The sequence below is a fragment of the Chroicocephalus ridibundus genome, chromosome 6 (assembly GCF_963924245.1).
Source record: "Chroicocephalus ridibundus chromosome 6, bChrRid1.1, whole genome shotgun sequence".
Classification (NCBI taxonomy): Eukaryota; Metazoa; Chordata; class Aves; order Charadriiformes; family Laridae; genus Chroicocephalus; species Chroicocephalus ridibundus.
In genome coordinates this window covers 32755216-32776976 of record NC_086289.1, presented here as the reverse complement: position 1 = coordinate 32776976, position 21761 = coordinate 32755216, and the positions used below count along the sequence as shown (strand labels likewise).

The 21761-nt window shown below is 37.4% G+C and overlaps 1 protein-coding gene across 1 annotated transcript in view; it reads right to left on the bottom strand.

Annotated features, from left to right (window-relative positions):
• The window catches only part of BICC1 (BicC family RNA binding protein 1), a 113621-nt gene that overhangs the window by 70772 nt on the left and 21088 nt on the right, over positions 1–21761 (bottom strand). The window contains exon 2 of the mRNA XM_063339234.1: positions 4722–4768. Coding sequence (XP_063195304.1) covers positions 4722–4768 — 47 coding nt within the window. The remainder of the gene's footprint in view (positions 1–4721; positions 4769–21761) is intronic.

Sequence of the window (21761 nt, the reverse complement as noted above, 5' to 3'; positions counted from 1 at the left end):
ATTCACACATAAGAATTTTGCAAAAGTTACAAGGTTTGTCCCAGATCAACCTAACAAACGTTTTTCAAATGTACAAGTAAAAATATAGGAGGTTGCAAAACAAGCTCTTTCACTGTCTTAGGTAAACAAAGAGGGCTTGAGGCAGCTTCCTTACTGCCTTTGCTGCCACAGCCCCCGAAACAAGTAAAAGTTAATGTACAGTCATTAATAACTACTGCATACAGAAGAGGAATTTAACAGAAAGGTGACTAAAGATGCAATTAGATACATCCATTTTTCACATCAAATAATCGCAAATTTATTTATTTTAAAGCTCTCACTGCTACTATTTCCAGTATCTTTACTGGAAGAGCAACTCGTTTTAAAGGATGGTTTCACCAAATATTGCTTCCCAAATGGCCTTAGTATCTTTTAAGGTGCTACTCATTTAATAAATTTAGAAGCTACAGATGAAACATGTTACATGTAAAGAAAGAAACCAAGATGAAAAATTAAAAGCCTGGTCTTCTTTTACACTCCTAAGCTCCAAATAATTACAGAAGAGATTTTGATACACACATGCAATGTTTTCCCATTTGCATCTTCACAAGCAAGATTACATCCCCTTCAGGGAATAAGAGAGTCTGCAGTCAAGAGAAGCACGAGCATTTAAACACACATTTCACCTAGATCCAGTGATATCTTAAACACCCCTAAGTATCTGCAACTGTGCAAATGAATATATTCCTACAAACACCATTTCTCTTTGATTAAAACAAACAAAAAAACCCCCCAAACCCACAAACAAAAAGCCACCCCAACAAAACCTAAATAATCTCACACATTCAGGAACAATAAAACCCACAAGTTACAGCTGGCTGGCAGTATATTGTGCTTTCCACGAAACCAAATTCTGCAAACAAACTCTTGAAAGCCAGGGAAGGAGGTGCTGAGGAGCCCCTTCAGAAATACTCCAAAAGCCCATGACTAACACACATACACACTGAATTATGCTGAAATGAGCAGCTTACATCTGACCTGGAGTCAAGCACTTGGGCAGAGCACCACGTGCGCATCATTTCCAGTCACTGCCTTCTGCACGTGCAGTCCCGTGTTAGCCCAAGAACACCATCCAACTTCTATTAAACCCACAGCCCTCACCTACCGCCCACCATACTGCTGACAGTCCCATGATAAGGCTTGACGTACGCTCTTGCTCTGAGAAATTTCAGAAAGGAAAGATTGTCATCAGCACTAGGATTTCCAAGCGTTTAAGAAAAAAAAAAAAAAAAAACAAAGCCAAACCTTGATGAGAGAAGAAATAAAAGCAAACAGAAATGATGCATTAAATTCCCCTCTGTCCACACGGCCGACCCTCATCTGTTCTGGATTATGAACTCTTCAGGGCAGACCCCCACCACCTTCTTACATTTTATATAAGAGTGCCATGCATATCTATAGTGCTACATAAATTATATGTTCCTTGGAACAATGTCCTGGCTTTGTCTGGGAAGGGCCTTGCTTGCCTATGAGGCGTGAACCAGATGTTATGGAACTCAGTGGAAAAATTCCACCATCAGCTGAAAATGGGCTTTGGATCAAGAACAAGTAATAACTTCATATTAAGTATTACTCTCACGGAATAAATTAGGACAAGAATATATAGAAAGAGGTCCACAAGGATCTTTTACATAAATAGTATGGAACACAACAGCAAACCAATCCATGTTTATTTAAGATTACCTGTCACTGAACTGCAGATCGGAGAGCTCTAGAGAGAAAACTATCCCATTATTTACTTATTTCTTGCTAAATTATTAGCAGCTCCCAGTGGTTTTGAAAAATCCACATTAGACTATGTTAGGTTTTCCCCCCTTTGAAGCAGTAGTAAAACTTAAAATCTTAGAAGAAAGTATGCTCAAGTCTTCAGATTTTTTTAAAGTGACACTACCAAAAAAAACATTTGTCTACTTTCCACTTTAATTCAGGAGCAGAGGAAAGGGCACTTCATCACTTGATCTTCCCCACCATGAGAGGGCAGAAGTGTTAGCTTAATTTGCCCCTTGCAGCCAAGAACTGGAGTTTCTTCTGTAACTCCACCAGCAACTGCAGAACATGTGTTTGTTTCTGCTAAAATACTCAGTGAAATAGTATTTTGACATTTAAGATTTTATTATTAAACTTCAAAAGTTGAAAGCTGATAGGAACAGTACACGTCCACTGAGAGTCTGCTTGATTATGAAAATCCAAGAAAGTACTACTGCTTGCTCACATGTTGGAAGACCAGTAAAAGACTACGTAGCACCAAAACCTTGCATTAACTTCACTTTCTTTAAAAGCATGACAGATTCATTAGAGCATTCTATGTTGCTTAACCTAGGCTGAGTCCCTGACTTCAAGTCCAGCTCAGAGAGCATATGAGAAAATTCTGCTCCTCCCAAGGGCAAGCTAATAAAGAACTGAGCCTTGCCTCCCACTGACTAGCCACCGAGCAAGACCCAGCAGCCACTTACAAAGCCATCTGCAAGAAGTCTGCACTGTCTCACTCCCTCCAGTACTGGCTGCCTCTCCCCTCCAGTCTTGGTCTGCATGTCTTGACGTACAGAACCGCCTTCTTGAATCTTTGCCTTGTTACTTCCGTTGTTTCAGCATTCACAGGAAAACTTCTTTCACCTCACACAGCACACTTCACAGTAGAATTTGTCAGAAAATACTAAACATGGCATTACTTATAAAAATTACACCCTTAGTTCTTGATGTGCCTCTTATGTGATGCACTTCTCATCCCTATGCCACTCAAAAGCCTGCCAATAACGCCCTGAAGGCACATTTTCGAAACTGTTTTAAAAAGGCATTTACTCTAGCTCCAAATTCATATTAAGTTTCTGAAAGCATCTTGCTGTAGTTTGCAATGTGTTTCTCATGCTACAAATCACTTTCTTCCTTACTATACAACCTGAATCCTTCATTTTACCTCCAGAAACTCTGCCTTATTCATTTCACATGAGAAAGGAAAAAGCTTAACCCCGATTAAAGGAAATTGCACAGACAGAGACGGTGAGTAAGCTATGACCAACTGTCCAAAGATTTTTTTTGAACAAAAGAAAACTCGCAAAGAAGATAGTTTCCATCTGTTTTTATTAGCTGTAGTATTGTGTGTATGTACTCAGAAACTTCAGTAATCTAAACTATAGAGTTGATGAGACTGTAAGAAGAATGCAGTCAAAATGAAGCAGCTTTAACTTATCACAGCATCCACACTGTGCCTATATAATAATTATGCACACATGACAAATATAGTAACTGCCAAAATAGCCACTATATCTGTTATCGATATGGATAACTACTGTACTGTTATTCACATACTTGAAGTTCGAGCACATTTCACTTTCTTATTAAATTCAAAACAGTGCTTTTTGCTATTACACTAATAAGTACACAATTGTAAGGTACATCATATCTACAGTAAATACACGTCAAATATATAAGCGTCAAATCCCACAAAGATGAAATATTTTGTCCACAGCTTCAAGAATTACAAGCAGACTTATACAAATGAGAAAACACTCTTTTGTAAAATGAATGATGTATAGAATGAAGTATACACTGCTGTGGCTTAGCTTTGTTTCAGCAAGTAAAAAGCCCCATGCATTTTGATAAAATCTCAAGAAAGAATTATTGATACATTCTCCTCTGTGCACACTAACATTAGACGGTTAAGCACAAGCACCATGCCCAGAAAAGTAACTCTCATTGTCAGTCAAGAGCACGACAATCTGAACATTCCTATAAAATACTTTCTAAAACAAAGATTTCGGCACTAAACATACTCCTCCCTACCAGCCTCCATCAAAGCAGCTGACAACCACGTGCAGGATAAAGCATTCTTTCAAATCTCAAAAGAGATGTTTTTGAACATAAATATGAAAAAACGTGGAAAGCACTCAAACTACGTGTTTAATGGACAACAGGTCACAGAGGAGTTTCAAGGCATTTCAGTATACAGGATAAAAATTTACACTGTCTTCTCCATAGTACAGAAAGACAAAATAGCTCATCATTTTTATTAGCACGCAGATCTTCATTAACATAACTTGTAAATAATATTTTACACACTATTCTTGGTGAAAAAAGAACCACAAACCAAAACATGTTGCTTTGCAAAAGTAATTTCGAAGTCATTACTCTTGACCATGTTTCTCTTTGTAGTTTAGTTGCTGCAGGACTATTTTTTCCAGTCCTTCCGTGCCTCTGTCTAACCACAAACTTTATTGAATCACTCTGTGGATTGTGCATTTCTTTCTTAAAAGGCATTTGCATTTCTCAACCAAATAGTTATGCTTTCAACGATATCACAATAAGTTTCACATCAGTTTTTCAGTAACAGGATGTAGCATTTATCCATAGATATAAAAACCTTAAGACCACCTCACGACATCTTCTGGATGAACCCCCTGCTATTAAGCAAAACCTTCATAATGCCTATTTTGATGTTTTCAGTTAAAGAATAATTAATTTGTTGTGCATGAATGGCAGTGACAAACCAAAGAACGTATTTCTCATTGCATTCTATGCACAGCTGATGGTTAATAGATACATTAAGTAACAAAAACATTTAAAAATGTCTGATCAATACAGTGGAAACTGCGCATTAAGTTTAATTAGGTGATCACATGAATGAGCAACGGGCATAATTTTTGCTGTAGTCAACCGATGCTACAGAATTAAAGTATCTTTCTTACCTTCTGAAAAAAGTCTTCCCCACTTTTCCCTTTGCCCTCTGCAGCAGCTGTAAAACAAAAGTGTGATCCGGTTACTAAATACACAGGAGAATATTTACAAGTTTATGTATAAAATTAGCAATGAGTACATGCTACTGTGAACTTATAACTCCAGGTAATTTTTTCTCATGCAATAAACACTTGTCAACAACTGACTAATACTCAGAACAACCTTTTTCAAGTCACTTGCTAAGGATGGAGTCCAAGCAGATGATTGTATTTACATACTAGAACTATAACATACTGATACATATTTTAGTTACAGAGTAAATACGGTCGCACAAGTCGAGATTTATTCATGCTGCATACCTTGCCATGTAATTCTACCAATAGGAGGATCAAAAGTAAGCTAGGACAGCACTAGATCTGCTATATCAAGATTAAAAATTAGAACCAGAACAAGAATAAACATTACGGTAATCCAGAATCATGTTAAAAATTTTCCTCTATTCTGCTATTTTTCATATTTAAATGAAATATAGAGCTACTGCTATTGAAATATTGCTGTATTGAAATTCAGTATAGAGCTACTGGTTTATTGAGACTGAGAAAGTGCCACAAAAACTTAAACACTTATTAGTGCTGTTAAATATTGCTTTCTCAATTGCTTGTCATCCGATGACATTTCGCAGCTGGTAATTTCCACCAGCCAATGCTTATGAACTACTGCATTCAAAGCAGATGAGAAACAAAAGGCAACCCCAGACACCTCCACTAGAAACAAAGCGGAGGCACATCTGAACATTTTGGTAACAACTGGAAAACCCAAGAGACTTCGCCCTCTCAGCCTGGGAAATCTAAAGCTGAAAGGTCAAAATCTTGACTTTGTGAAGAGAAAGACCGCCAGAAAACACTCTTCACACCAATCCTATTTGGAAGAGAAGAGACAACGAAGAACGCCACCCTCCTCCTCACCCCCAACACAAACTGCTTGCAGCATCAGCTGCCCCAGCGCAAGGCACTACGCATGGGATGGGGGGTCCCAGGACCCCAGCTTCGGAAAGGATGTGCAGGGAAAACAGTCCCCTGGTCACACTGGAACATTCGTATTTACATAAGGGGAAACACTAACAAAAGGAAGAGTGAATAATAACTAAATACATGTAGGCTGTAAACAGAGTACGGAGACTTCAGAGTAATTTTCGAAGCCAGTGCTGACAATGCCACAGTGGCAGAACAAAACATGGTTGTAGAACACAACTTGGAAGCTGACAAGAAGGAATCATCTAATTCAGTGATTTCAAGAGCAAGACTGATTAGCACCTGGATTATCTCCCACATCTATTTACACCCATAATTGTAAATTTAGTTAATATAAATGATTGCACTTAAAATGGTACAACTGTTTGTACATAGCTTATGGTGTAGCTGACCTCTGCTGCAACCTGAGACCTACCAACCAATCGAAAACACAGTAGCTCAAGCTGATTATGAAGAGGATAATTTCCTTTTCCCTGAAGAAAGGGATGCCTCCAAACGGAACACCAAGTGCAAGAAAGTTTCCTGAATGGTAGTGGATTATTGAAGAAACTCATTGTCATCATGATTTTTCTGCATTTCTCATGTACAAAACAAACCGCTAGCTCACCCCATCACCCTGGCTTCAAAACTCTGTTTCAGGTACTTAGTTCTCCCCGCTCTTCTGACTACACAGGCAATTCCAAACTCTTAAGTTAACATTAACTCAGCTAACACAACCTAATAACAAACACAACCAAGCAGATACAGGCTAGAGGCATGAGATGACTTTTTCTACCCCAGAGGAAGCAATGCCACTACATTTGAAACAGGCTTCTCAAAATATCAATAGCAACACTTAAATACCATGGGCAGTTTTATCTAATACAGTTCAGAAGTTCATGTTATTTAACTGCAGTGGTCAGAGCGGAGGCAGTGGAGAAGCCCATCGAGCTGCCATCCTGCTGCAGAGCAACTCCAGGCTCCGCAGTTCCACAAGGCTGAGAAGAAAACCAAACCCTCCTCGGCCTCAAAACCCGCAAGCACCTGTCAGAGAAGAGTAAACTGGTTCATGTTTCAACAGAACAAGGTTTTCTGGAAGCCAAGAAAACAATTAGGGAAGATTTCAGTTTTTCAGATTTACAAGCTACAGATACTAGCAGAAAAACACAACTTTCTTTTGACAGCAGCCACTTCATAGATGCATGTTGTTTTACAAGTTTTCCATTAACTCAGGAATAACTACAAAGCACTTTTGGGAAATGAGCAGTACCATCATACTTTCAAGTGAAACATGGAACCAACATGCTTTTAATCAGAGGGCACAGGAGATAAATTGGAGATGAGAACATGACAGATGTGAGGCTGAAGTTGCAGTTTTTGAAAACAGATTTTGTTCCAGCTGCAAATACACGATTTCTAAACTGAATACAAACAAGAGATGGCTTAGATAATAGCAATGATGCTCTGCAGGACATTTAAACAGAATGCTGACAAAGCAAATTCCAAGCTTTTTATTGTAGGTTTATTTTTAATCTGAATCATTCTGGTGACCTGATTTACAGCTTGGCCCCACAAACAACTGTATGGCACAACAGATGGACTCCCACAAGCACAGACAAAGTAAGGAAGGAGAGAGAATGAGAATATCCTAAACTAGGTTCACAGAAAAAAGGCACCAAACACAGTATAGAAAATACTGCAGTTGGAGCAAATGGCACCTTAGAAACATCTTTAGTTCACAATCAGTGGTTTTAGTTGTTACACCATCCTATAAAGACACGGTCCTTCATTATAGCTTTTCAGCATGTAGGATATGTTTTATGATAACCCATTTGTCAGGACTCACAATGTCTACCAAAAGGCAGGGAAGACTGTATAGTGTTTTTTGGAAGAGACACTGAAATCTAATCTCCGTACCTTAAAGCAGTTCTTTACATGATTAAAAACATACTGCAAGACGCTCAGAATTGCAGCTAAAAGTACTGAGTTAGACTTAGGATGGTATCTTTCACTATGAAAGGAAAAGATGTCTAAAAATTTGAAGATAAACAGTGTAAAGCAATATAGTATGTTTCCTTTTAGGTTAGCTGTTCTCCAGCTATTTACTCCTTTTGCCTTCCCTGCTCTTGATGTAACTTCTTTGTACCAATTATATTGGTTTACTCTTATTTTACTTATTTACTTGCTTCCTAAAATTTACTTTCTCATTTCTATAAGGAGAGATTACAGGTAAGAAAAACTTCGTTTCATCGGTAGTTTATACATTGTGGGATGCTACCCACAATTACATACATTTTAACGTATGTTTACCTCCAAACTAAGTACCTATATTTAAGAAAGTTTCCAACATGCATGCAAAACATTTACTATTCACATTAAACTATCTCAAAGCCTTTCTTCCTCTCCAAAGCAGGCAAAGACAATTCTAGCACTTCTGAAAACAGTAAGAATAGCCAAACAGAAGGGGAAATTTATCCATTCCTTCCATAATTGAAAGGCCAAACAGATTTTGTTCAAACAACACGATAAAACCAGCATCTTTTTCAGGGAAAAGTTCCATTCCAGAGTTATGAAAGTTATGCACAAGTCATTAAAAGTGGAAACCATTTACAGTGTTCACTAGAACAAGCTGCAGTTTAGTAACTCCTTGAGGTTCACCTCAAATCAGATAAACTGAGATAAAAGCAAGTGTTAATTTGTGTTTAGGAAAAAAGTCCACTAGGTCACTACATCATAAACTCATCTTCTTTCTAAAGAAATCTTGAGTATTAACCCCAACTCTAAAAATAAACCTTATCTTTCAAATATCATATTGAGAAGCTCTGAAAATTTACATCTGACAAATGTACCCTGGCAGATTATTTTAGTAATCTTACTAGCATTAATTTTAATATGAAACCAAGCTTTCTTCAAAAAAGCAGTAAACTTACAAGTTCTCAAACACCCAAGAGAACAAGCTGTTTGTGGGAGGTTGAGGGGGCCGGCAGTGCCGTACCTGTGCTGCATATGGAAGGCACCATGTAGCCCCATTAAATTTGAAATAAGCTTTCAGATTTTAATAGACAATGTTTTGCATCTTCTAACTTTGTAAATGAAATGAATGATTTCGAAACACCATACCAGTAACAAACAACATTAAGAAGTGACATTAATACCTAGCACTAACGGTGATCTAGAAAATACTATGTCAACAAGTACAGTTTAGATATTTAATGGCTTGGTAAATTCCACTTCAAATAATGACTAAAACCCACTTTTAGAGCTTTCTTCCTCCAGATGCAGGTCACTAGAGCCCCACTATCCTCAGTTGCTGTGATAATGTCTTTAAAAGACAAGTCCAAGTAGTTACTTGTGGAAGACGCGCAGACTTTTGTTTTTTAAGGTGGCTTTCAGCCACCAGAAGAAAAAGCCTTTGCTGCTCACTTGCATCTTGTGCTGCTCTCCCTTGTTTGACAGCACAGCTTTCTGTGCAGCCACAGCAGGGACCAAGTCCAGCTTTATCCTTGGGAGAAAGCACAGCACTTTCTGGAATAACCCCCTGGTCTTACCTGGCTGGGAAGGGGAGAGGGAAGGAGACCTTTGGGGCTCACTTCGCTGGCAGCTCTGGCATACACCAGCTGAAGGTGTCTGGGCAACCACGGCTTCAAGAAGCAGCGGCAGATGAAATTATCTTTTTGTACATCTTCTCCAGAACGACAGACTTCCGCCAACAGGACCAGGCCCCACAAACATGACCCGAGTAGAAGAGCAGTTAACTTTCTAGCAGCACATTTTACAGCAAAAGCGCTACCAAGTCAAAGAAAGTATTCCTCGAACTCAACTAAATGTGTACAATGACAACTGCTTAACAGTGTCTCTAATAAGAAACAGGAAAGCATCAGTGCTTTGACAAGATTTCCGGATGAGCCCTGGAAAGCCATGCCTGGCAGTTACCCGCCTTAGGAGATGACTCCAATCGTCCCTGTCCCCACCACAGATTCGAGAGAAGCCACAAACCAAATAGTAATTAATACAGTGTACTGACTTCTGACTGAAACTGATTGATTTCTGCCAGCCTCTGCTACTCAGGAAGGACTGTTTTCTTAGAAACAGTATTTATTTTATAGTATTGAATAATCACTTAACTGACCTTCACAAAAACTAGGATTATTTTTTACACAAAATGGTAACGTTGGTTTCAGAAATACAGACGAAAGGCTATGTAAATGTGCATAATAAGCATTTTATATTTTAAGCTATACTCTGTTTATTATAATTTCTTCCATACCGTGAAATATTTTATATTAGGTTTTTTGCTTTTCAAGATATATTGGATTGCCGAGGTTTCATCCAATACAAATATAAAACAGTTGAAACAGGTGTTACCTATTATGGCACCCAAGTAGTACACCGCTTCTCTACTTAATCACCTAATCATAAAAAGCCCAATTGTAATTTCTTCTAAGTTCACATGGAAAAATGAATTTGAACTTTTACTTCAAATGTTATTTTACTTATAAAAAAAATTGTTACAATATAGGTCCTATTTTACAGACACTGAACCCAAGACACACCAATTAAGTAAAGTCTTGTTTAAATGAATTACTGTAACTTTGTGTTGATCTCGCATATTGGCTTTGTTTCTCATTTTCTAAACTTTTGAAACTGTTATTGAAAACATGATGTAATATGTATTTGCAAAATTACCTTTACATTGATTAGTATCAAAACTTCTCCTGCACTGAAAGACTCCATTTATAAGAGAACGTAACAGCATGTTCTGCACTTCAGGTTTCAGGTATGATGAAACAAAATCATTCCTTGCATCAAAACACTCTAACAGGAGAGATAACTAATATTATTCTAATTTTAGCAAGACAAATCAACAGAATTTCAAGAAACTGTACAATAGTATACCTGAAAGGCATATTTTTTCTTTTCTTTCCTTTTTTGTTCTATCCACCTAATGAGAAAGAATTCATAACACTTATATTGAGATTGTTCTCATTTTAATTAAATTTGATTTCTTATGAAACTGCCATAGAAACATGCCAGCTATGTAGCCGGGTTGTTTATTATTATTTTTTAAATGAAATGGACAGCTATTCCTCCTTGATACTGAACACCTGAGTGACTTCTCAGAAGTTGTTAGTTATCATACACAAAAAAACTCAACCAAAACCTTTTTTCATTGCACCAGAAACCACCTGACAAAAAGATTGTGTTTTCCCGTGCACAGTCAGACACTAACCCATGCATGATCTGAAAGCTTGCTCATAGAAAGCCAAGATAAAGAATTCCACCCCCAATGGCCACAGACTTAAGCCAGATTGCTGAAAATATGCCTTTATGAACAAAAAGATACAGCACACATTGTTAAAGAGTCTGACCTTAAATTGAATTTGTTGAAATCCAAACAAAACAATTTTCCATTTTTCTTGTAATTATCAACCTAGTCTCATTTCTAGTTTTCAGCTTAGAAACTAAGAAGTTAGACAGAGAGACAACTCAGGTAAAATGAAGGGGTCTGGCAAGAAAAGTAACAAGGCCTAAACAATCAAGAAAGCTACATAACAAACAATCTTGAATATTATTTTTCAATTGGCTTTTCAATAACATTATTTGTTCTTCTCACTTTATTATTTATTATAATAAATTTCATGAAGTAACCTCTAACATGTATCATCAATCTCAGTATTTTAGGGTCTCAAGTGGTTTCATATTAGACCAAGTTTTCCCAGGGTCAATGAATAAAAATTAGGCTTTTAAACTTTCTTAAATTCACATGTAAAGCAACCTTTAGGTTTTGAGGATGCTCACCATAGACAGGTCAGAGTAAAGCCACAAAGTCAACTGGAGGCATCAGAAAGGGGGGTGGGCAAAGGGAGACAAAATTCAAAATACTCAAGAAGTTACCAAGAAAACTAGCAAGATTATACCTGTCCATATACCATGCCGAGAAATGTGTCAGGTCAGGATCTGTATGATATCTAGAATATTACAAAAATTACCCAGTGTCCACATGTTCTGTGACAAAAGGACTCTTGGACTGAAGGTGAAAAGCAGAGTGGCACCCTTTATTAAGAAGTTATGGAAAAATAATTTAAAAACAATGTAGACAAAAAGATATCCATGATACAAACTGAAAACGTTTATATGGGAGCATTATTCCTCTGGTAGAGCAGCCAAAGATGAACTGGAAGAATTTCAGCATGCTCAGTAAATGACAATAGACTGCTAAATATCTGGACATTTTTGGGTGGGTTCCACTCTATCTCCTTCTGTTAGAAGGAACTTGATAGGCAAAGCTACTAAGCTATTCATAAAGAGGCCAGATGTGCTATAACTTCTGACAGACGTAACTAATTCTGGGAAACACAGACTGAGTTTAGGATACCTTTACCCTCCTGTTGAAATAAAGTGTCTATGAGCCCACTGGAAGTCCAGCGTCCATGGTGTCTTTTTGGACCACTTGCTAGGTGGATGGGGTTTCTTGGAGCAAGGCCTCTGTCATCTGAACATGCTTGTAAACACAGACAGGTAAGATACTCTTCATTCTCCCCCCCTTAAGTCCACATTTACTCTCAGATACAAAATCATGAAGACAATATAGGCACATTCACTTATTAGGATATTTACTTTTCAATAACCTTTTCCCCCCCCTGCATACTACATTAAAATTAAGATTGTTGGCAAATAACTAAAACCGTCCTACCAAAAAAAATTCAAAGTTTCACCCATCCATCATTTGTGATGATTAAAGAGAACAACACAGAGAGAAAAACGGAAAGCTTAAAATAAACTATGCTCACTTCCACTACCTCTGCATACATTGCTAAAAAAGAACACAAGAAAAAAACCATATACACTCTAAAGACCAAAATGACATTGATTTTAACAAATATTCCTAGAGATTTGCTTCTAGTTTCCATAGGTATTCCATGGATTTGGCGACTAATAGCACCAGGGGAAAAAAAGAAAAGAAAAGATAATTGAGTTACACTGAAGGCTACTTGCCTTGTCAATCCCCCCCTCCCCCATCAATATTTTTAGGGTTGCATAACTATAAAAGTCTATCCAGAACCAATAATCTAATACATAACAACTGTAAATTTTAGATATGTAACAACAGATTTTTCTAATTTTGCAAAACAAATTTATCTCTGGGGAAAAAGCTGTCTGCCAAGTCTCTGCATAGAGAAAGTCTGTTTATTTATTTCTTTTTATAGCCAAGTCCCAGCTTGAAAGCAGGATGAGAAGTTGGGGTTGCTTTGGGAGCCCCTTTTTCCTTGCTAGAAAGCTCTCCTTTGAAAAGCACACATGGATCTAGCTCATCCACACAACCACAGAATGCTTCCTTATGTGACATGGAGCACAGTTGAGTGCATGGCACAAGATTTAGGATTCTAATGAAGATAATGAAGTGAATGCTTCGCTTCCTGCCAGCTACTTCTAAGAAGGAAGCCAGGAAAACTGACTAGCTGTCAGCACTGTATTACCTGATTAAACTACTCTATTAGCTGCCTCAAATTGACACTTGTTCACTATTAAAGCCCCAAACACCCTGTCATCTCCATTACTTCGCTTCCCTTGTATATGGAAGTCCCAGTAACAAAACTTTCCTCTTCTCAGCTTCATCAGTATTGCTATGGTAAAACTGCAGTCATAGATCAGTAAGAGGACAAAAAGCAAAACCGATTACTTGCTGTCTATCCCAACACTGCACAAATCGATTCTTCTACTCTGTGCTTTAGCATACTGGGGAAAATATTCCTACATCATCCTTCACATGCATTCAAGGACTTTTTCTGTTTCTTATAGATATGACCGCTGATGTTTCTAGATGAAGTTTTCAACTTTCTCTTCCTTCATACAAACTTTTACCAACTCCTTGGTTTCGATGCTAGCATTTCTATAGCCTGTGCTCACCTTCCTATTTCTCACTGTCAAAATCTAGGTTGAAACCAAAGCCTCTTTTCCCTTAGAATACTCAGCTGCCCAACCATAACCTGATAAAGCAAAAAGTGAAGAGTCTCTTTGGAAGTCACTATATATCCTACATTTTTCTTCAAAAAACTCTCCTGAATTCTTGATTTCAAAAGACTGACAGATTAAACCAATGGCCCTGCTTCTGGGAGCAAAGGGCTTGTTGGAAATTCCTTAGCTTATAAAAATTCAACTCAAGTTGAACAAAAAACCCAAAACAACTTCACTTAAGATTTTCCTTAAAGCATAAGAAGTCTCAAGCTAATGCAAAGATTCAATGTCAAGTTTGTAAGTGCTTTAATTGTATTCTAAAAGGTTAAAATTATAAGATAATATACATGCAGAAAGTGTAGCCAGCTGCCAAGGCTGTAGGAAAGATGATAAGAATTCAAAGGAAGAAAGAATTCAAGACAGGGCATTCCAACTAGAGGGCTGCTGGTCATAAAAGATACTGGATAATTTCCTGAAACAAGAACGGCTGGGGCATTACTGTAAGCATTCATAAATTGAGTCTAAAAACTTACAATTTTAATTATTTCTTGTTCTCTCAACAGGACTTAAAAAACACTTAAATTTCCAGATGTACTATACAAAGTTAGAGAACATACTTGATGTAGGCAAACTGAGGTTTTCTTTGGCTTGTGAAGGTTTGTTTTCAAAAAAACAGACCTAACTTTTGATAATTTTTCACTAAGAGATTCACAGATTACTATCATCAGAATTTTTAACCATAAGCAACATTTTTTCTCTGCTTTAGTCAATGGATGAATAGAACTTTTCAGCATCTAAATATTTCAGTATCCGAGTTTAACAACCTATTTCTAGTTTCTCTTAAGACAGAAAGAATATCTATCTGTGCTACAGATAATCACTTTTTAGAAAGCAAAACTATCAAACACTGTCAATTACAATGAGACAGCTTTATTAAGATCCATGGCTATTAGCATGAGCAAAACCTTATTAAAACATTATACTAGAAGTACATTCATGCACTCTAGATCACCCCAGTATTTCCACCCAGTTCTGAGAAAAACATCTTTTGAGAACGTACGGGATATAACACTAAAAAGGGAAGGGAATGATTCATTCTCATGTTCGTAAAACATTTTTGGTACCTAAATATATAAGAATAAAGCATCCATGACCTCAGTTTTCCTACATTCCTTGGCCAAGCCGCCCTCCAGAAAGATGCAAATTTGAGTCATATCCCAAGAAGAGTCACCTCTACTGAAATGTGAGGAGGAAAAAGGAGGTGGGTTGGCTTTTGTTATTTTATTTGAGGAGTTATTAATTGTCTTCTTTCCTTCAAATGGGCCTTTCTGCATTTCAGTTTTTCAGGAAATTTGGGAACCTGTGGTCAACATGATAGGCTGGCCAGAAACAATTTTCACATTGTATTAATTTGTTCCAAATCCTTTGTAGGCACAAAGCTGACAGAAGCAGGCAGCGGCCAGCCACGAAGTCAGCACGAGCACTCTCCCACATGAAACAGTCTAGATAATATCAATTCCCTTGACCCAGGATCCAAAGAGAGGTAGTTTTAGAGGAGGCAGCTGGAGAAGGGCTGCTCTGGTAGCTGTAGGAAACTCTCACCACCATCCCATAGGACCCACTGCTGTTATAAAATACTTCTCATCACAGCAATGAAAAGCTATTTATGCCAGTAACTGAATTTTCCATTACTATATCCTTAGTCCCTGACACAAGGGAAGAGATCAAAACAATGTGGTAGGGTTAAGCTATTCCAGCCACGCTTTCATCTTGCCTACCTCCGTTGACTCCCTCTTTGTTATTAGTGTATGAGCTGACATGCACTTAACTCACACGGGATATGGGAACTGTTGTTATTCACCCAGGAAGATATCGTGTGGAAGGAAAAGATGGGAGACAAAGGCTTTTAGGGTCTAGGATTTTTCCTCTTCCCTGCAGCCTAGCCACCGTAAGCACTCCGGAAGGGACAGGACAGCTGATTGAGCTACCCCTGTGCTGTCACACATCTGGAGATGAGTCAAAACAGTCGTGTAAGAGTAAGAGAAGAGATGTAGAGCTTGGCATTTTTCTAAAAAGCTCCTCAGCAGGGCTGCCTTCTTGAGTCACTGGATACTGCGAGGGCTCAAGAAAAGCCCTTGAGTGCCCCAGAAAGCAGAACCTCTCTTTCTGCCAATGCCCAACAGTTCCAACTCTGTCCCCGAGCCAGAGTATCCATTTAACAGAACTTGCTGTTTCAGGGGGAAAGAAAATCATAATATCGTAAGTGCCCCGGGGGCTGACAGAGGATAACTGCCAAATACAAAAGCTCTGCTCTCAGTAGATTGATGGCTGGGGATATTCTTTCGATTTGTTTGGCATTCAACTTTCTCTCAATGCTCAACCACTTTTCCTGTCAGGTATGCGTACAGACACGGTATGATTCATTGCATGGGAGGGAAGAATGCAGCAAGGCTGTAAAAAAATTAGAAACAAAAGCCCTACAGATTTGGATAAAAATGTACACAGTATTTTTCTGATGGTCCTGCTTGTTATGAGTCATTCACAGATGTGGAGTTACAGGAGAGAAGCCAAGATTAAGTCAAAGACAAAGCTTTATACAGGAAACCAGTTTAAGTCTGTTGCAATGCAGGTTATATACTGAGCTACAAGGAAAAACAGCCTTTTCAAACAGTAGTGAGACACTGCGTATCTGGAACCATTATGCCGAACGAGATTCTGCAAATCCATACAGACAAGGACAAAAACCTTAATTTTGGAATTATGAGGTCTCTTCCTTATCTAAAAACCCACCAACCCCACACTCTCCAGCTTCCTGGATGCCACTGGAATATTTGGAGAACAAAACACAAACAGTTCTCTTTTTCTGTCCAAAAACCACTTTCTTTTTATTTCTGTCTCCATCAGAATAAAAAAAAACCCTAACAGCCTCAGTTTTTAGAAGGACACATTTTATGAATACTTTTCTAGGCACCTGAGCTCCTGTTTCTGCACACTTACACAGCTGGTAACACCTCGCCACACTCCCAAATCCACACATCCAGGCTGCTTGGCATCATTTTTTCCCTTAACCTGAGCATTATGAATGTCTGTTTTTTTCTGTTTTGTGTTAATTTGTTTGAAAATAGATGGATCACCTCAGATGCAAATTATTTCCCACATTCCATTCCCAGATCTCCAGTCTCCTTACAAATTAGTTTCTACTCAGATCAAGTATTCAGTACCTATTACACTACATGCAATTGGAATCATGAAAATAAGTTCTATTAATTATCAAATATATATATATATGAAATATACCTATAAAATTCCATTTCATACAGAAGCATAAAATGCCTTCATTGATATTTCAAGTATTAATCAAATCCAATTCAGTCTTATTTTCAGTACATTCTAATTCTAGGATGTGAGATGTGACTACAGAAGGATTCTAGAAGAGGGCTGTTAAATTTAGTATAACTGATTTCCAGTTCAGGGTGAAATTACGAGTCACTCTTCCATACAAAATAATGTGTTAACGCTACTGACACTACTACTGAAGCAGAGATTACTTGATATCAGCTATTGCTTTGAGTATTTGGTAAATCAGATCCTTTTTGTATCTTTTACTCCTCCTGAATTAAAAAAACAGAAATCTAAGTTTACATGCAGAAAAAATGGAAACCCACTTAGATACTTCAGAAAAAGCATAACCGGGCTATGAACAAGTAGCAAAAGACAAAAAGTTTAAAGAGCCAAAAAAAGCATAAGATATTAACAGATTTAAATAAGTAAATGGATAAGCACTGGGGCAAGGCATTGAATTTAGTTAGCTAAAAAGGGGAGAAAATACAAAACCTGATACTTTTAACACAGAAGGAAAAAAAAATAATCACATTTAACATGTGACCCAACTTACAGCAATGCATTGTATGTCTCAATTTGTACTGTTCACAGCTTTAAAGACAGAAAAAAGCTTGTCCCAGTTTGGCTTATTCTTAGATATCACCACAATCTAGATCACATTTGAATATGACAAGTTCATTTGTTTCACTCAGGAATAAATACAATTAGTTCTGGGCATTGTAAAATATAGAGCAAATAGCATCAGTGTGGAAATTGTAAAGTAGTTGTGTAAAGAAGAGAGCATGGGGTGGATCTCCCCAAAGGGTAGAGGAAATGAGAAACTCACCCAGACATCACATTTAGAGTTCTGTATCATCACAACAAAGTGTGCACTAATTTTTCACCCATTTTCCCCATACATTAGCTAGGCAAGGAATCCAAATTATGTACCAGCACAGGAACACAGCAATAGAAGTTACTTTGCCAAATTAAGTTTACTCACAACAAGAAGATCTTTTTGCTTTTAAGAAACTAAGGAAATGAAGTCATTGTTTAGGTAAGAAGATCAAAGCACAACAGAAGTCTAGACCCTTCTGGTAAAGGTGAAAAAGTTTTATTTTCACAGCTGTTTTTATGTCCACATTTTCAGCATCTACATGATTTTTTTTCTAATGAACAGTTCCCATATTAAAAAACAGACTTGCTATATACAGCTGCCAAAGCATTAAATAATTCCGTTTATGCGTTGGCATGTAAATAAAAACATACAAACATACACAGAGAGTGAAGAAAGAATGTCGTGTTGTATCATTAGGATTCCTAGACATAGTTTACAGTAAGATAGAAGCCTGTACTGGTTTATATTGCAGTGGTAAAATTCAGCCGGGAGCCTAGCATACATACAGCTCAAATCATGCCATGTTAGAAGACATGGACTGTATTAACTGTTAAACTTAATCTAGTAGTTTTTACTTTAGTGCTGTGGAGTGTTTAGCAGAAGAGAGGACAGATAGCTTAAGACGAGCAAAAGCATCATGATTTTAGAGAGTTAGACAAAAAATTAAACAATTACATTAGTTTTATCTCCTAAGTTAAATTACACCATTTGGGAAATCCTACCTGCTTCTTCACTGAGGCAACACTACAGACATAAACACTGGACTGAGACATAGCAGACGCATATATCCAGAAAAAAAATTGCTCTAAATTGGCACCGGGAGAAAGCCTTCCTCTGGACAAAAAGATGCAGCTCCACAAGAAAGTCTGCACTTGCACTGGTAGAGTATCTTTTCATTGACAACATGTTTTTAGAGTTAAATCTTCTATAAAACGTTTGCAGAGTGGTGGTAGCAAATCCTTGTGAACTCCAGGTGAACAACAATTACGTTCTTACACCAACTATTTCTAATTATTTTTTTTCAGTACTAACTACAGAAAAATGACAACATATTTTCTCTACAGTGAATGAAGGAAGAGCTGAAGGACAGGAAAATAAATCTTTTTCATTGGGGAAAAAACTAACTAGTTGCTTACTGCATTTAGTTTACTAAATGGGGTTTCAGAAAACCGAACTATTCTTGCCAAACTAACTGTAAGGGTGGCATATAAAAGCAGAATTTCAAGCTACACAAGCAAGCAACAAAGTAACGTATTCATTACCATTTTGTTGAGAACTGCTCAGTTTAATGTTTTACAGTCCTAGGTGCTAATAAATCCACAAGTTTCTCCAGATTGCCTTGGAACCAAGTACCTCCCAAGAACACATGATAGTTCAAGTATTATAAAGTTGAGTTCATGCTGTGGATTATGGAAAGTCAAAGGAAAGAGACAGTAAGTTAGTCAACCAAAGGTGATTAAAAAAACCAACCCAAAATCTTATTTGGCAGGGCATACAATGATATATATTCAAATAGCTCAACACTATTGAGATTCGTCCCTCAGAAAGATCCCAAAGCTCTTTTTGAAGTTAAATACAGCCATGCTGGAAGCACACATCACTAAGGCTACATATGGATGGTGGAAAACTGCTGGGAAGTTTTCACTGCCCCATTCACCTTAAAGCACTGATCCAGGCTGTTAGCCATCTTCACATGGGGACTCCTCCCAAGCTTAGGGAAAAATTAGTCAAGGATGCAAATTTTGCACTACTTGAAAAAATAAGAAGATATGAACATGCTATAGAAATAAAGATTATCATCAACTTTATAGCTCAACCATCAAACCCCACACATGCTTTCATATACACAAACATGCTCAAGTCAATTTTTCTTCGTTTCCAAATTATATATTCTGGCTATATGGTAGATGTACAGAAATATAAAGCTCCTCCCATCCCAACCCTCTTAACAGACAGGTCTTTAGAAAGCCAGATCTATTAGCCATAAGATTCTTGTGATTTCCACCCCCTAGAGGCAAGGTCCTGCCATAGTGTAGATGACATGCTCCCAAGAGGCTGCAAAGTCTCAGCAACACCTTTGAATTGCTACATTTGCAAGATGTGAAAAATCTTCATTTGCACTTTTCAGTACTGGGGAAGCAACCCTGCAGAGGAGCAAAACCTCTAATACGTTTGAGCAGTTAAAGCCAGTATCGCAAAACTGATATGGGTAGCAGAGTAATTCTAAATAAACATCACTTACGAGTATGCATAACAAGATTCAAAAGCCAGCCTTTGTGGACTGGTGAACCTTCTATTCAAACTTTCTTAAACTGAGTCATTTAAGAAACAGTCAGGAAGTGGAGAGTTGTTCTGAATGTTTGTATGTTGCCTACACAAACAGGCCCAAAATATGTTACTCAAATCATAAGACTCTTTTTACACGCAAGCAAATCATTGCCTACAGCGTATGATCTCAAAGACTAGTATCTAGATCCCTGCTAGCTAATTTGTATTTTTATGGACACAAAGCTTTTTCTAAAACTGTTGTTTACAAGAAACATATAAGCCAGAGAAATTCTACAAAACTGCATTTACACAGCCTTGTGATACAGCGCAGGAAATGCTTAAGCTAAATTAATGACCACGAGTAAACAAGAAAGCATTGTTTTGTGGTTAGACAACTGTAATTCTGAGTTATGCAACTCATTTATCTAGTAACCTTGAGTATTTCTGAAATTAAAGTTCCTCTTTTCCACTTTTAAGACTCATGAAAGTCCTGCTTAGAAGAGCTGATACAATACCAAATGCCTTTAAGTCCATGCAAAATAAACTGGAAAGAAACTTGTAAACTTAGAGGATATAAAGTGTCAAGTGTGGGGAAGTGAAAAATTAAAACAAAGAATGTGCTATTTTTGCCAAAATCTAGAAAAACAAATGATAAAGAGTAAGGAACTAATATTTGGCCTACTTCTGCCTCCAGTTCCTGTGTGGGAGCTTTAGCTCAAGAAACACTGTATTTTTGCAAACAAAACCAGTATTAAGTAGCAAGATGTTAGTGCAGCTGATTTGGTGTAATGCTGTTTTCAGGAATAATTTTTCCCACTTCTGCTCAGTGTTATTCAACTCAGATCCTTTCAGTAAAAGTTCATGTGAATATGTTTTTTTCTTCTGTATTATGTCAAGTATCAAATCCTTTTTCAGTGTTTACACAGTAATAAAGTAACTTGTACACAGGAGAAATAAAAAAGTTAATCAAAACAAAATCTGGAGCAGAAAGTTTTACTACGTCATAATGCACATTTGTAAGTGACCTGGAACATGACAGTATTTTGAATTGCCATTTTTAAGGATCTGCTGATGAGCACAAGGCACATCTCAATTAATGATGAAACTATGGTGAGCATCATAACAAGCATTTATCATATCCCAGCATGACATTTACTAGCATAAAAAGTGACCTTAAAGCCTATATTTACATTTTCTTTCGCATGCATATTCAGTACTAATGCAAAAAGCTTACAGAGTCTCAAGATGGTGATAAGTGCCTCTTTAGTCAGGTAGCATGCCTCCCTACTCCTCCGAAAAATACTTAAAGACAGCCTACAATACGCTGCATAATAATTGTAAGGCTTACAGCCCTTTCAAATTAGAGCAGATTTTAAGTCATGGGGTGACAAATACAAAAAACGTAATTCTTTACCACTAAACGCAGAATGATGTTACCACCTATCGGTGTAAAGCACTAGGGACTAAACATTGTGTAACTTCTCTCAACATGTTGTACTTGCAAAGTATCTCATTTTTATAAATATTGTCCATGTGTTTCATGCCTGCATAAAGCTTTTGACAAAACACTCATTTTCTAAGTGACATGGAAATCTCAC